At 38.3% G+C, this 13,893-nt stretch overlaps 1 protein-coding gene across 2 annotated transcripts in view; it reads left to right on the forward strand.

Moving 5' to 3' along the window:
- The window catches only part of D-CDES (D-cysteine desulfhydrase), a 288,605-nt gene that overhangs the window by 30,406 nt on the left and 244,306 nt on the right, over window positions 1-13,893 (forward strand). For both annotated transcript variants that reach the window (XM_089796697.1, XM_089796698.1), the window contains exons 2-4: window positions 4,888-4,953; window positions 5,158-5,352; window positions 5,550-5,660. In XM_089796697.1, coding sequence (XP_089652823.1) covers window positions 4,888-4,953; window positions 5,158-5,352; window positions 5,550-5,660 — 372 coding nt within the window. The remainder of the gene's footprint in view (window positions 1-4,887; window positions 4,954-5,157; window positions 5,353-5,549; window positions 5,661-13,893) is intronic.

Genomic DNA, 13,893 nt, shown 5'->3' on the forward strand with positions numbered 1-13,893 from the left:
ATAGAATGTTTCTATTTTATTCGACTCTCCTCTTTGTATATATAGATCAGTTTGATCTCTGATTAATTCATTCAAGTATTCCGCCATTTACATTTGTAACATTACCCTCAAACAGGAACTCTTCCGGTATTTCCTTATGCATTCTTGGATTTTAGTTTCTTTGAATTCTTCTTTTGAATTCTTGGATTTTTCGTGTCAGAATTGTGTTGTTTTAATCTAAATGATTTAAGGCCATAAACGTCTCACTCCCTTGGGGAAAATTCATCATCTCCAGTCAGTGTATCTTGTCTTCTTTATTAATAACTTGAAAATTGTTTTGTTATATGTCCATGTGAGTTCTTTTTCTTACGACATAATTGCAAAAATAATGGCCAAATATGGTCAAGCTTTATGATCATGAGAATCTAGGATGGAAGGAATATCTTAGTTAGGATTCTTCATTACAGGTAAAATGTATCAGAAATTTGTCTGGAATATGTACCAAACTTCATCTATTCAAACAAGAAATGGAGAAACATATACTAGCTCAAAAATTTGACCATCTGTTTCGAAATATATATAACAGGACAGTAAGGTCTATACATCATTTCTATTACCATTCAGGCTGGAGCTATGACAGGTCAAGAATCTGATAGAATATCTGCCCATGATAGATAAATACTAAAAGCTTTATACAGTGTAGAAGCAGACAATCAGAATGAAATTATCGACCACATATTAAATCTGGTTAAATGATGTATCAGATTTGTTTCTCTGATAATTAGTTTTGCAAGCCTAGGATGAGTGGCTATATTGTGATGCACAAGGCATTTACTGGATCGTATGAGTTTCAACCTATCAAATGATGGGTTTATGTTGACTATTTGAGTTTTCTCTATAGCCTCTTTCATGGTATTTTTGAGTTATTTCACACTAAGGTGATGGACTACTTAGTCCTTAAATGCAGCATGAAGATGCAAGCAGCAATGAAATGTGGTGCCATACTGGGTTGGATGGATAAGGCAAAGCAGATTGAAGGCTTTATATTGGTGAATCAGATAGCCACAAGGATTTTAATGACAAACATCAAATGCCACATATTGTGGATATCTGTGATAGATTTTATAATGGTTATACTCCAATTTTCACCCTAATTTTTTAAAGTATTTTTATTGGGCTTCTTGTACCAAAAATGATCCATTGTGCACTAACCTTATGGACAGATGTTCCAGTTTCCATGTGGTATGCAGGCGTGCAGACATAGTACCTAAAAAGTCTTATTTACATCTAATTCCTGTCTCCAGTAAGGGAAAAGTTCTCTGTACCTGTAAAATGACAACTGTTTTGTAAAAACCTCCCTAGAATTGATAAAATGAAAGAATGAATATTTATGCTCAACATTGATATCTCTACTTTCATAAAGTGCTGTTACAAATAAACTGTATGATTCTAGTGCTGATACAAAATGGCGCTTACAAATTTATTTCTAAACTCCAAATACATAACCCAACACCCACATGCAAATCAACTAGTTTACCTTGAGACTGTATCTGGTATGATCATGGACAGGTCAATAAATCTCCAAATTAGCTGGAGAATGTCCCGCAGCAGGTTTGATATGACTAGTGAAGTTGTTGTGAGTCTACAGTACAGAAGTTGCAGGTCAATAAAACCCCAAGGAACACCGAGCCGCCAATACCTAACAACCCCAAAATTGATAAAACAATGTGATACCTTGTATGAGTGGTCCAGACCACTTGAACAGGTCTGAAAAATATCTTGATGTCATGCTGCTACAGGTCTGAATAGCAAACACACACCCTAGAAAACTCACCAACTCATCCAACACACCGAACATGAGTATGGGCTTAAATATCACTTGAAACTTCATCAACACACTCCAAAAACCTGTAAAATGGTCATAACAAACTACACACCGAGAGAACACTAAAAAATGTTGATTGTTGAAATTTGCCTAAGTTTGAAAACTAATAAGTTCATCCAAAACTAAAATTTGTGTTGTATCTCTTATAATCTGAATCCCATCTAAAACATTCTGAATATATACAAATTAGAAACATAAAGTATAATACATGGCTTCCTGTAATCATGATACTTACAGAAGTTGAGCTCAGAAATAACCAGAATGCCTTCAAACTATCTTGGCCCTCTTTTTTGTTGTTGTTTTTGATGAATAAGGGGCTGAAGCCAAATTTTTTGTATTTAAAATATGATGAAAAACAAGATAGATTAAAGCCACGTGGCTACTGGAAGAAAACTAAGAAAATAGATAAAAGGGAAACATACTCAAACTGAGAATGAGCAGCCTAAGAAACAAATCGACTCCCCTAACCTATAACCTGAACTTGATCTACTGAGATATCAAACATTAGAAGCTACAAGAACACTTTTACATAAAAACTTGACCAAACTGAGTATAAAGATTTTTATCTGTAACTCCTTAGTCTGAGGAAGTTGAAGATCCTTTTTCCAGCTCGTACTGCTGAGGGTTGAGTACCTGGGAGTCTTCCTGTACTGCCTCTGCTTCCTCTACATCCCTTGACTTGTATTATGTTTCCTCCTCGGGCTCTGCTATTTCCTTCTTTCTATCCACCTCTTCCACTTCCTGTTCGCTGTTTTCCTCTACCTCTGCTTCTTCCTCCACTATTTCGACTTCTACTTCATTCTCCTCTAACCCAGCCTGAATTCTCTTGACTAAACCCTCCCCCCTTTTTTCCATAGAGAATAATGAGGTGGTGTGTTCTTTTGATCAACCTGATCTTGTTAAACTTTCAAAACTTCTACCTTCCTTCCTCCAAATGTTTATTTGAGATGATTGCCCTCCGCACCCATCTTGGCTAAACCATCTGCTAAACTTTTCCCTTCTTTGTAGATGTGGTTAATTGTAACCTGCACAAATTTGTTAATCAATGATAACACTTCTTCCAACAAAGAGTGCAATCTCCAATTTGGGGTAGTTTGGACCTTACTGCATTTATCACAGTCTCGAGTCCCCTTCAATTTCTAGTTTCAAAAGCTTCAACTCTAAGCATTGGGATAATGTGTGAGTTTTATTTCTGGTTTCAATTGTGTAAGTTTCTTTAGCATCAATTTTTTGGATCATACTCCGTGATCAATCATCAGGATGAGAGAATGCAAGAATAAAAATAGAATTTCGCCATATTATTGGTATTCTCAGCTTGAGGAAGTGCTAATCTTGCTATAATCTCTTTGTTGCTAGTGTGGATAATGCATCTAGCACCCAATGGACCACAGTTTCCTTTGGAGGCCCTTAAAGTTTAACTTGTACCAACCACTGGTTGGCAGAGACCAACTACAACCTCTTCTATTCCTGGAACTTACTTGCCCTCTTTTCCTATAACCTGCATGGCCTCTTTTCAGTATGAAACAACTCCTAAAATTGCAGCACTTTGACAAAGTACTTGCATGCCTAGCTAGATTTGTTACCATCTGTACCAGGATGGTAGCAATCTCTCACTTATGGCTCCTTTATTTTGTATGGTCTGCAAGACATATAATAGCATAATTGTTTTATAAATATTATCATATCATCTCCTTATACTTGCACCAGCTGCATAACCTGAAAATGAGATGGCACGGCAAGCATTAATTCCTCTCTAATCACGTCCACCACACACTTCAAGAAATATTAGCAAATAGAAAACAATCCATAAAAAATTTGCAACTAGAAGTCATAAAAAAATCTCCAACTCTGGAAACTAAATCTGCAACTCCAATCTAAAGCACAATTGTGAGCTCCACACCACTCTAACTATCTTTCAAATTTGAAACTAGAAATCTTGGTAGGCTTTTTGTCCTTAAAAGATCGTGGAAGAACAATAGGCTCAATCCAACAATTTAACAATATCATTCATCAACATATGCAAATGAGCCCTCTCAACCTCCCTTTTCAGCTTTTCAGAAGGGATTTGTAATTTAGAATTATAATAATTTCTTCTCTCTCAAAAATGACCTTTTCAACATAATAACGTCTATCTGCTCTGCCCCTATCGACACCAGCCCAATAACATTTCATGTGCAAAGGTCCCTTCACTAGGCGTCCAACTTTTAAAACATTTTATTCCTTTTCCGATGAGCTATTATAATAAGTTGTCCTTTTATTATTCCCCGACATTAGTTAAATATTAATTAATTATTCAATAACTCACCCAAGTTTGAGAAAACACTGAAGCTAAATTGGAATCAAACTTCGATCACAGTAGGATGATGTTGAAGATGCAGGATGATGATTGGAGCTAATTGGGTTACTAAAATTCAACATTCTTTTCAAGAAGTCTGGACAATATCACAGGAGTTCAAAAACAATTTTGAAAGTGTCATCTCAAGCCACAATGCCAACTGATCTCAATTCCACACACAAAACCCAGAGTTAACGAACCTGCATCCTTTTAGAAATTTAAAGTTCTCCCAGTCGCCAAACACCATGAAGCTTATATTTGGTAATTGGCCAAAAGCTCATGAAACAATAATGTAAAATGGGGACATTACACGTTCACAAAACCAATCAGCAGGACTTGACAGAAAGTTTGGGCATGGCATTATCTTCTATTTACTAATAGAAATGGACCTTATTGAATTCTGAGGAAAATGAGCATTTTCACTGTACACCTTATGTGCTATCGCTAATCCATGTGTACATGCCTTTGATTGTATGTATTGAATATTATATAATAATTTTTTTATCTGAGAAGACTACATAAGCTAACTGGATTGCTTTAAGAGTCACATTTCTATTTGAGTATTTGTATCCATCATAAGGTTATTTTTTTGTAATTTTGTCATGGGAATGCAGATTGTGTAGCAGTGTATAAATTTGGCATATATTGCTATGGGTATTATAATGATGTAGTTTTTAAATTTCAACAGCTCCCCACACCAATTCATCGATGGGATCTTCCAGATTTACCAACAAATACTGAAGTCTGGATAAAGGTAATAATAGAGATTGAAAGTTGAAACCTGCAAATTTTCTCATTCTTTTTCTTTGATACCTATTGTTTCCTTCTTAAAATTTTCCATCCTTGTACATTTTCTTGGGTATTTATTCATAAGGAGTTTTGCATATTTAAGATTTCTGCTCTCATTTGCACGTACACTTGTATACTTGAAAAAAGAATATTATTTTGGGTACTGCAGCGGGATGACTTATCAGGCATGCAACTTAGTGGGAATAAGGTGCGGAAGCTTGAATTTTTGATGGCAGATGCAAAGGCGAATGGTGCAGATTGCATTGTTACAATAGGAGGCATTCAGAGTAATCACTGCCGAGCTACTGCAGTGGCAGCTCGATACTTGAACCTTGACTGCTATCTCATATTGCGAACTACCAGGGTTTGTATGCTAACTCCTTTTCTATAGCCACTGATTTCTTTAAGTTTTCATCCCACTATAGTTACATACATTATTATTTACTTTTCTGGAATCACTGAAAACAATCTGCTGCACCTAAAACTTTGTGTCAATGTATGCCAATTTTTTATGCATAAAAAGTAAAATCATATTGTCTGGTGTTGTCTAAGTAATTTCAGGCTGAAGTGGATGAAGATCCTGGTTTGATTGGAAATCTTCTTGTTGAAAGAATGGTTGGTGCAAATATAGAACTTATCTCCAAGGAGGAGTATGCACGAATTGGAAGTGTTGTAAGTTTTTCTCCTGCTCTGATATGAATTTCAATGTTTTGTTAGAGTGTTAATTTCTGAAGGTTTTTGAGGATTAATGATAAGTGAAAGACAGCTTTTATAAACATGTTTGATTTTGTTATTCATGGTAGCTTTGGGTGTATCATTGGCTAAATTTTTTAAGTCCAATCTGTCCATTTACTCTACCAAGAAAAGAAATTTAGCATCAGAAAGTTACAAGTTTTTTAATGGGCACATGATATGGTAATTTAGGGCTCAGTAAGGTAATTCAATATTCATCCAAGATTATTATTTTAAAATTCAATGCAATGAGGTTACAACTTTTGAACAGGCACAAGATATGGTAAATTAGGATTGGATTAAATTATTTATTTAACATGCATGTAAGAAAATTGAAGAAAAATGAACAATCAGAACAATGCAATCCTTGTTTGAGGTGGCCTTTCAGGGCAATCTTTTGACAGAATATTGAAAAAGTAGGTTAACTTTCTGGGGCCATGACATTGCATCTGTAGCTTGAAATGGACCTATTGGAAAATTCAGAAACATTGTAAAGGTGACAACATGTATATCAGAAGGAAATGATGCTTGATCTGGCGAAGTTTGAATTTTCAAACTGAGTCCAGAATGTCCCAAAATGGAAAAATAAAATTCTGGCCTGATTTCAGATGTAATTACCAATTGGGTTTCTTCATATCCACCATTCCTGTTTGTCCTCATCCATGCATAAGAGATGACTTCTTGGACTCCCAAGATGAAATGCTTTTTTTTTCTTTTTGTATTGCATATCAAGAAAACAAGGAATCCAAATACATCGAGAGTATCAAAATACAGCCATTACAGCTGAACCGAAGCAGTCAAGAGTAACAAGATACCGGTAGAGCCCAACCAAAAATACAATTGATTACATATGATTCATAACTAGTTGACTTAGCCAAAAAAGAGATTTATAAGACCATGATTAACTTTCTTCATCGCTGGAATCTGAGGTGGTACATCTCACGGGTGCAGGCATGGAGCTGAAGGACTGCCTTTCATGCTGCGGGACCCAACGTCCTTCCTCACGTTCCCTTTTCTGCAACCGAGATAAAGGAACATTGAAGATATCCTCTTGCTGATCAAGTTCTTTGCCACTCACGGTCGTAAACCCATAATGAAGATCCTTCGTGGTGAAGGTACCCTGTCCATCTTTGAGGAATTTGTTGAACTGCTTTTCCTTAAGCTTGAATATGGCTGTAACCTGCATGATAACATCCACAAGGGTGAGTCTCAATCGAGACCCAGTAAGAACGGTTCCGGCTCCTTGAAATATACAACTATTTCTAAATTTCCAAATTTGCTAGAAAATACACGACGATAGGATAGACCAGAACAGATTGAGAAATTTGTTGCTACCACAAAGTTTACCATAAAAGACATTACCAATAGTGAAATTGACACCAAAAAAGAACCCAAACATATTCCAATTTCTAACAGAAAAGGGACAATCAAAGAAAACATGCATGACAGACTCAGTTTGGCTGCACACAGAGCACTTATTAGGATCTCCACCAGGTTTGGAAAAAGGAAGCTTGTTCAACAGGAATCTCCAAAGGAAGCATGTAATTTCGGGTTCAATAGGTCCTCTCCACAAATTGGTAAGAATTTTTGTCCACTCTACATAGGGAAGGTTGAGATTTCGACAGCAGTTAAGATGATCAAGGATAGAAGAGTCAGCGGTGAGCAGGGAATAAATATATTTAGCTTTTACCAAATGCAAGGGAGAGGAGTCCGGCCAGCAGATATTGAAAGTACAAACATCAGAGCAGCACTTCTCACCCAATCCAGCCCTGTTCAATGCTTTAGATATAACAGAATAGGTTCTCTTCTGAGAGTCCTCCAATGAGAACCGGTGTTTCAACACAGTCCACTCAGCAAGCTTGCCATTGACCAGAATATCACTGAGAGTTCTAACACCCAGAGCTGCCCACCTCTTAGCCGAACACCCTTGAAGAAGAGCCAAGGGTTTATTATTACATCTAAGGTTCCACCAGATGGAACATTTCCCACACCAAATATTACTCTTCTCCTTTCTCAAGACTTCCCCCAGCAGTGGCCTAATATACTTCCAACATTTCCACAAAGCTTTCAAGACATTAGACCCAAGAACATTTGTTTTACAGTCTAGAGCAAGGAAATCCAAGATGTTCCAGCTACTCCAAGATTTGGCACCACATGGATAGCCACTACACAAGTTATGCCTAATGAGCACTTTCCATGGTTCCTCCCCAACAGTGGCTTTAGCAATCCACTGAGTTGCCAAAGCAATGCCTTGAATCCTCAGATCCTTCAGCCCAAGCCCTCCCCTAGCCTTCTCCTTAATACACCACTCCTAGCGGACAACATGGGTTTTATGAACCCCTTTCCCATCAGACCACAAGAAATCTCTAATAATTTTCTGAATATAAGCAAACTGATTAACATTAAACAGCCAGGCTGAAGAAAAATAAGTGGTATATGAGGACAAGATCTTTTGACAGACCTGAACCCTCCCTGCCATGGATAAATACATATTATTCCACTGACAAAGTTTCACCCTGATTCTGTCTTTCAGCCAACTCCACATGTCATTGATATTAGGATTAACAGAAAAAGGAATACCAAGGTACCTCACTACATGGTCAGGGCCTCCTTAGCTGATGCCAAACTTACCACACCAGCTAGGAGGAGAGGGATCCCAGCCCAGAAGAACAGATTTAGACACTGAAATTTTGCTACCAGGTTCTTTGCAGGAGATTTCCAATTTGACCATTAGCCAACTCATGTTATCCTCCTCCAAAATGAATAAAATAGTAGTATCATCTGCAAACTGGATGTTAGAAATTTCTTGCCCATTGGGAAGGAAAGGCCCGCGGATTCTATGAGCTAAGGAATTTTCACAGAGAAGGTAGTGGAGGGCTTCAACTGCAATAACAAAGAGAGCAGGGGCTAGGGGACAACCTTGCTTGATGGACCTGGAGAGCTTGAAGCAATGAGACCTGTGCCCATTAACATCCACAGCAGCATTAGCATCCTTCATTAAAACTTTAACCATAGATAGGAAAGGACCTGGAAACCCCATAGCATCCAACATCATGTAAATAAATTCCCATTCAATCCTGTCATAAGCCTTCTCATAATCAATCAAAAACATCCCAACATCTTGACAGAAGATCTTGCCCACTCCATAGTTTCCTAGTAGGTGATCAAATTTTCCAGAATATACCTACCTTTCACAAATCCAGTCTGAGTGGGGCTAATAATTTTTGGTAGGATAGAAGACAACCTGAAAGCTAGGATTTTTGCCAAAATTTTATAAGAGACATTCAGTAAGGTGATTGGTCTCTAGTTTTTGACCAGGGTTTTATCACCTCCCTTGTACAACAACTTATAAGTCCAGAATTGATACTAGAGCCCAGGTTACCATTCATCAACGCATAGTGGTAGAGGTCAAGGAGTAGGGGACTAATCCATTCAGCATTGACTTTGAAGAATTCAACCGTAATACCATCAGGGCCAGGGGCCTTTTCTTTGCCCATTGCAGAAATAGCCCCTTTAATCTCACATAGAGAAATAGGAGCCTCCAGCCTTAAAGAGTCAGCAGCCTCCACTTTGTTTGGAATAATAGCTCTGATTCTTTCCCTAGCCACCTTCATTTCATCCCCACAATCCTCAGAGGTAAATAGCATTTTGTAAAACTGAGAAAAGGCATCCAGTATACCTTCAAGATCAGCGACTCATGTCCCCTCATCACAAATATTGGTAATTTTGCCCTTAGCCTCCTTGACTTTTAAGGCTTTGAAAAAAAACTTAGAACCTCTGTCTCCCAGGTTCATCCATTTCGATCTAGACCTAATCCTAGCACCTTGAATCTTCCTAGTTTGCAGCTTTATCAATTCATGTTTAACAACAACAACATCTTTACAAAACTGTGGATTAGTCTGTTGACTTTGCAAAGTCACCTCATCAGAATGGAGAGAGTTAACAAGAGAAAGTTCATGGCCCTTAGCATCTTTAGCTTTCTTTTTTCCTACAGTTTTAAACAACTTTTGCCAATTGACAACACTCTGGTTCCATTGGTCAATAGGATTAGCATGATTATAGATAGAGGAATTTTACCAATACACAATTTTAGATATTGCAAGGAGGTCCTGATCACTGAGGAGTGAAGAATTAAGAGCAAAAGCAGGCGGGGAAGAAGACTTAGGAAGAGAGGACCTAATCCTTTGAATAACAGAAACAATAGGGTAATGATTCGAAAGAGAGTAGGGAAAGACTTGAATAGGATTATCATTATTGGGATTAACATAGCTAAAGAAATCCTTATTGTAGTACAATCTATCTAGCCTTGAATGAATCCTCTTGGCACCTTTCTTGGAATTGGACTAGGTAAACCAGACACCAAGGGATTGGAGCCGAAGACCAGCTAAGGGGTCAACAGGGTTCAATTTGTGCACCATCCTTGACCAATGAAAATATTCCTCTTTTTTCCACTCAAACTTATTGCCTCCAACTTTATCTTGAGCCCTTTCAATCATATTGAAGTCACTAGCTACAATCTAGGGGATGTCTAGGATGTTAGCCAACCACTGCCACAAACTCACTCTCTCCTGAACTTCATTAGGAGCTTAAATAGAACAAATTCCAAATTCAAACTCTTCAAATTTAAAGGCAACCTAGGAGGCCCTGTTACAAAGGGAATTTCCCTTGCTACAGATCCTTTTCGTCGACTTAGGCCCAATGAGAATAGCAGCACCACCTCTACCCTTAGGGTGATTGGTGGCCATGGCCTTAGCATCCTTCTAAATGCACTTAAGAGCAATATCCAATGAGAAGTCAACAACCTTAACCTCTTGGAGTAACAAAATATCAATGCCTTTTACCATCCTTAAAAACCGCTTAACATATTTTCTGTTCGTAGATTCCAGACCCCTCACATTCCAGGAAGCAATCTTAATCAAATCCATAATCATCATTGATTGTCAGTATCCATTGGGGATTGGAACCCCTTGAAACAATTAAGCATCCTTTTTCTAGCTTTTTTGAAGGCTTTAGGGTTGCCACTAGACAGGGGAGGCCTACCTCTCTTCCTCTTGGTAAACCCACCAGGACCAGTAGGGCTCAATCCTTTGGTACAATTCAAATTCTCAGCTTTAAATACAAATGGCTCCCCCTCCCAAGAACACTCCTTACTGCTAACCTCTCCTGCTCTAGGCTCAGGGCCACCACAAGGCTGATCCTCCTTATTACTACAGTTCATATCCATCTGAAACTCACACTGGTCATTGCCATCACAGACCAGATTATCAACCAAAGAAAAACTCCTAGCTTTGGAAGGTTCATCAACATTAGCTAGAATAACAATCAGAGAGAAATTGTGAAGTCTATCATTTTCATCCAGATAGCCCTCCTCATAGGCCTCAGAGGTGTCATTTGGCAAGGAATCCGGCATCTTAATACAACTAGGGTCAGAGGAACCATCAGAGCTACCCACCTTGTCACAGCCTAAAGTCTAAAGCGAGAAGAGTTTAATAGTATGCAAGGGTTTGGAGGGAGGGGCCTTTTCGGCCTTCTCCTTCAAGGAATGGAGAGCAAGTTGCCGAGCATTGAGAGGTTTATTGCATTTCTTTGGTGTACCAAAGTCAAGATCCAAACAAAGTTCCAGATCTATAGGTTGACCACACATCTCCAAAATAGAAGAACCAGGAGGGGGAGAAACATTATTAGGCAATGGCAGGGATAATTTATCCTTCAAACTATCTAGGGATTTGAGAATAGAGTCCGAGTCTTGAAGCCAATGAGAAGCCTCAGGATCCAACGAGATTTGAGGGAAAGAATTTGGTACAGGAGAAACAATGGACTTCAATTTAGGCGGAGCTAGAGGCGGAGGAGGAGGAGGTGGATCCTCATGCAATGGCTTATGCCCAACTCTACTTGCAAACAAAGGGCAATGTTTCCTTCTATGACCTTCCCTTTTACACAAAAAATAGGCATTTAGACCCCCCATGTACGAAATAGGACAAACCACAAAAGAAATGCCAAGCTCCAAAGAAATCTGCTCAGGGGCTTCCACACCCGAAAGAAAGGAAAAAAGAAGGCGAATGTCTGAACTAGGAATTAGGGCATTGGATTTATCCATTTTCAGAACTTTACCGAAGGGTTCAAGGATTTGTGGGACGAAACTCCAGAGATATGGTGGCAAATTACTCACTGTAATCCACCTAGGGCTAGCTAGAGCCAAGATTTCATCATTCACCGACTCTAGCGACCAAGGAAGAGCTCTAAACTCTGCATTACCAACTCTCCAAAATTGCTTCTTAACAATGGTTTGCTGCGAATTAGGGTTACTAAATATAATAATAAACAAGCCCTTTTGAATCACGCGACAAAACGAGAAATGCATACCCATTTTGACGCCCCAAACACGATGAAACCATTCATTCAAGAAATTCTTGGAAGGAACATTGGTAGGGTCTAATGTAGCAAAAAAAAAAGCAGTATTTCTCAACTTGTTAAGCTCTTTCTCTATCTCCTGGCTCATAAGGGAATTAGGTTTAAGATTATAACAAGGAGGAATGTTCTTACCTCCATGCTCGACGAGGGGGTTCTGCGGCATGTGACGATTCTCTAACAAATTTGGCATTAGCATGGACAGATGGTAGTCCTTGTAGGACCTGTTTGAAGGAAGCCCTTAGTCCTCCTTCGCCATTCCTAGCCTCTCTGCACGTTTGTGTTCCATCAGCCGAAGTTTTTCCCACCGAGATTTCCGCAACTGAGGGTATAGGAGCCGCACCAGTGTTAGCCAAAGGCAGAGAATGGTTGATGACAACCGTCGATGAAGGAAAATACCGCTCGCCTTGCCTATCCCCAGGTGAGGATGACGCCATTACTGGCCGGGGTACGCGCTATCAATGCAGGTAGGTAGCCAATATTTCTTCTTAGTTTGATATAATATAATTATATTCAATAAAACTATTAATTATATCAAGATGAAATGCTTTGCATTTCCCCTGGACTATTATATCCTGAAGCACTTGACTATATGTAGTACAATATCTCACCCAAAAGAGACATATAGATAGAGTAGTCTCATAGAAAAACTTGTCTTTCCAGAGATTTTGACATGCTTGTGACATGTCAAGTATAGCAGGGGAAAAAGGATTGCACCCTCTCCTCACTTCTCAGAGATTGCTTCTTTCCTTTTGTGATAACATGGGGGGAATAACTTACATCTTTTCTTGCAGATAGCCATAATTTTCTTTTTGTATGTAATTATTGCTCTCTATCAGTGGGTCAAATAGCTACAATCATGCAATTGTCTTTATGTTAATGATTATTGTAAATTTGTAGTTGATTGCTTCTACTAAAAAAATAACTTAATTTAGTGCATTGCTCACTAGTGGTGCAGGAGCACCCACAAAATATTTTGGACATGATTTCTACACGAAGAATTTATCCCGATTTCATCATTAGGATAAGATCTTTTCTTGGGATTCGTTCAGATCATTGTGGGGTCATTCTTCCCTATTCTACATTAATCTAGAGTTTTTTGTAAGCCGTTTTTGCAGGAAGTCTCTTTGGGTCAGCTTTTCTATTTTGTAATAATCTAGAATATTTCGTAGACCGTCCTAGCAAGTATAAATAGAGTTTTTAGGTTTAGGTTTAGGTTAAGTTTTTGGATATGAAATTACGGGGAGAAGAAATCTATAGGAGAGCAAGTGTATATATTGTTCAGATGATGAATTAATTAAAAGAATATTATTATCTCTCTCTTTCTGGTGCTGGTTCCTTTTGTTTTTGCTTCCGTTGAGTTTTAATTCTGCATCATTTTTGGTATTAGAGCTTGGGGAAAGCTCCTAAGGCGCTTGGGAAAAGTTTGGGAAAAGCTTGGAGAAAGCTTTCAGCTTCTAAGGCGAATTGGATTTTGTGATAGGTTGAGGAAAGAACCTGTAAATGTGGCCAAAAGACTAGGTTGAGCGTATAGGAGACAATGGTCACAAGAGGAGATTTATCTCATGATCAAAAGATACTATTCGATGCATGGGTTTCATATTGGGATTTTCAGAACAAAAAGAAGGAAGAAGCAAGGAAAAGAGTGGAAGAGAAATGGAAGAAGAGAGAAGAGGAAGCCAGAATAGATCAAGAGATAAAAGAAGGAATGGAATTCCTAATGCAAGAATTGAGAAAGCACGAAGAAAATTCAGTGCGACTAAAA

The sequence above is a fragment of the Cupressus sempervirens genome, chromosome 8 (genome assembly GCF_028749045.1).
Source record: "Cupressus sempervirens isolate cs-2001-9-10 chromosome 8, ASM2874904v1, whole genome shotgun sequence".
NCBI classification, from domain to species: domain Eukaryota; kingdom Viridiplantae; phylum Streptophyta; class Pinopsida; order Cupressales; family Cupressaceae; genus Cupressus; species Cupressus sempervirens.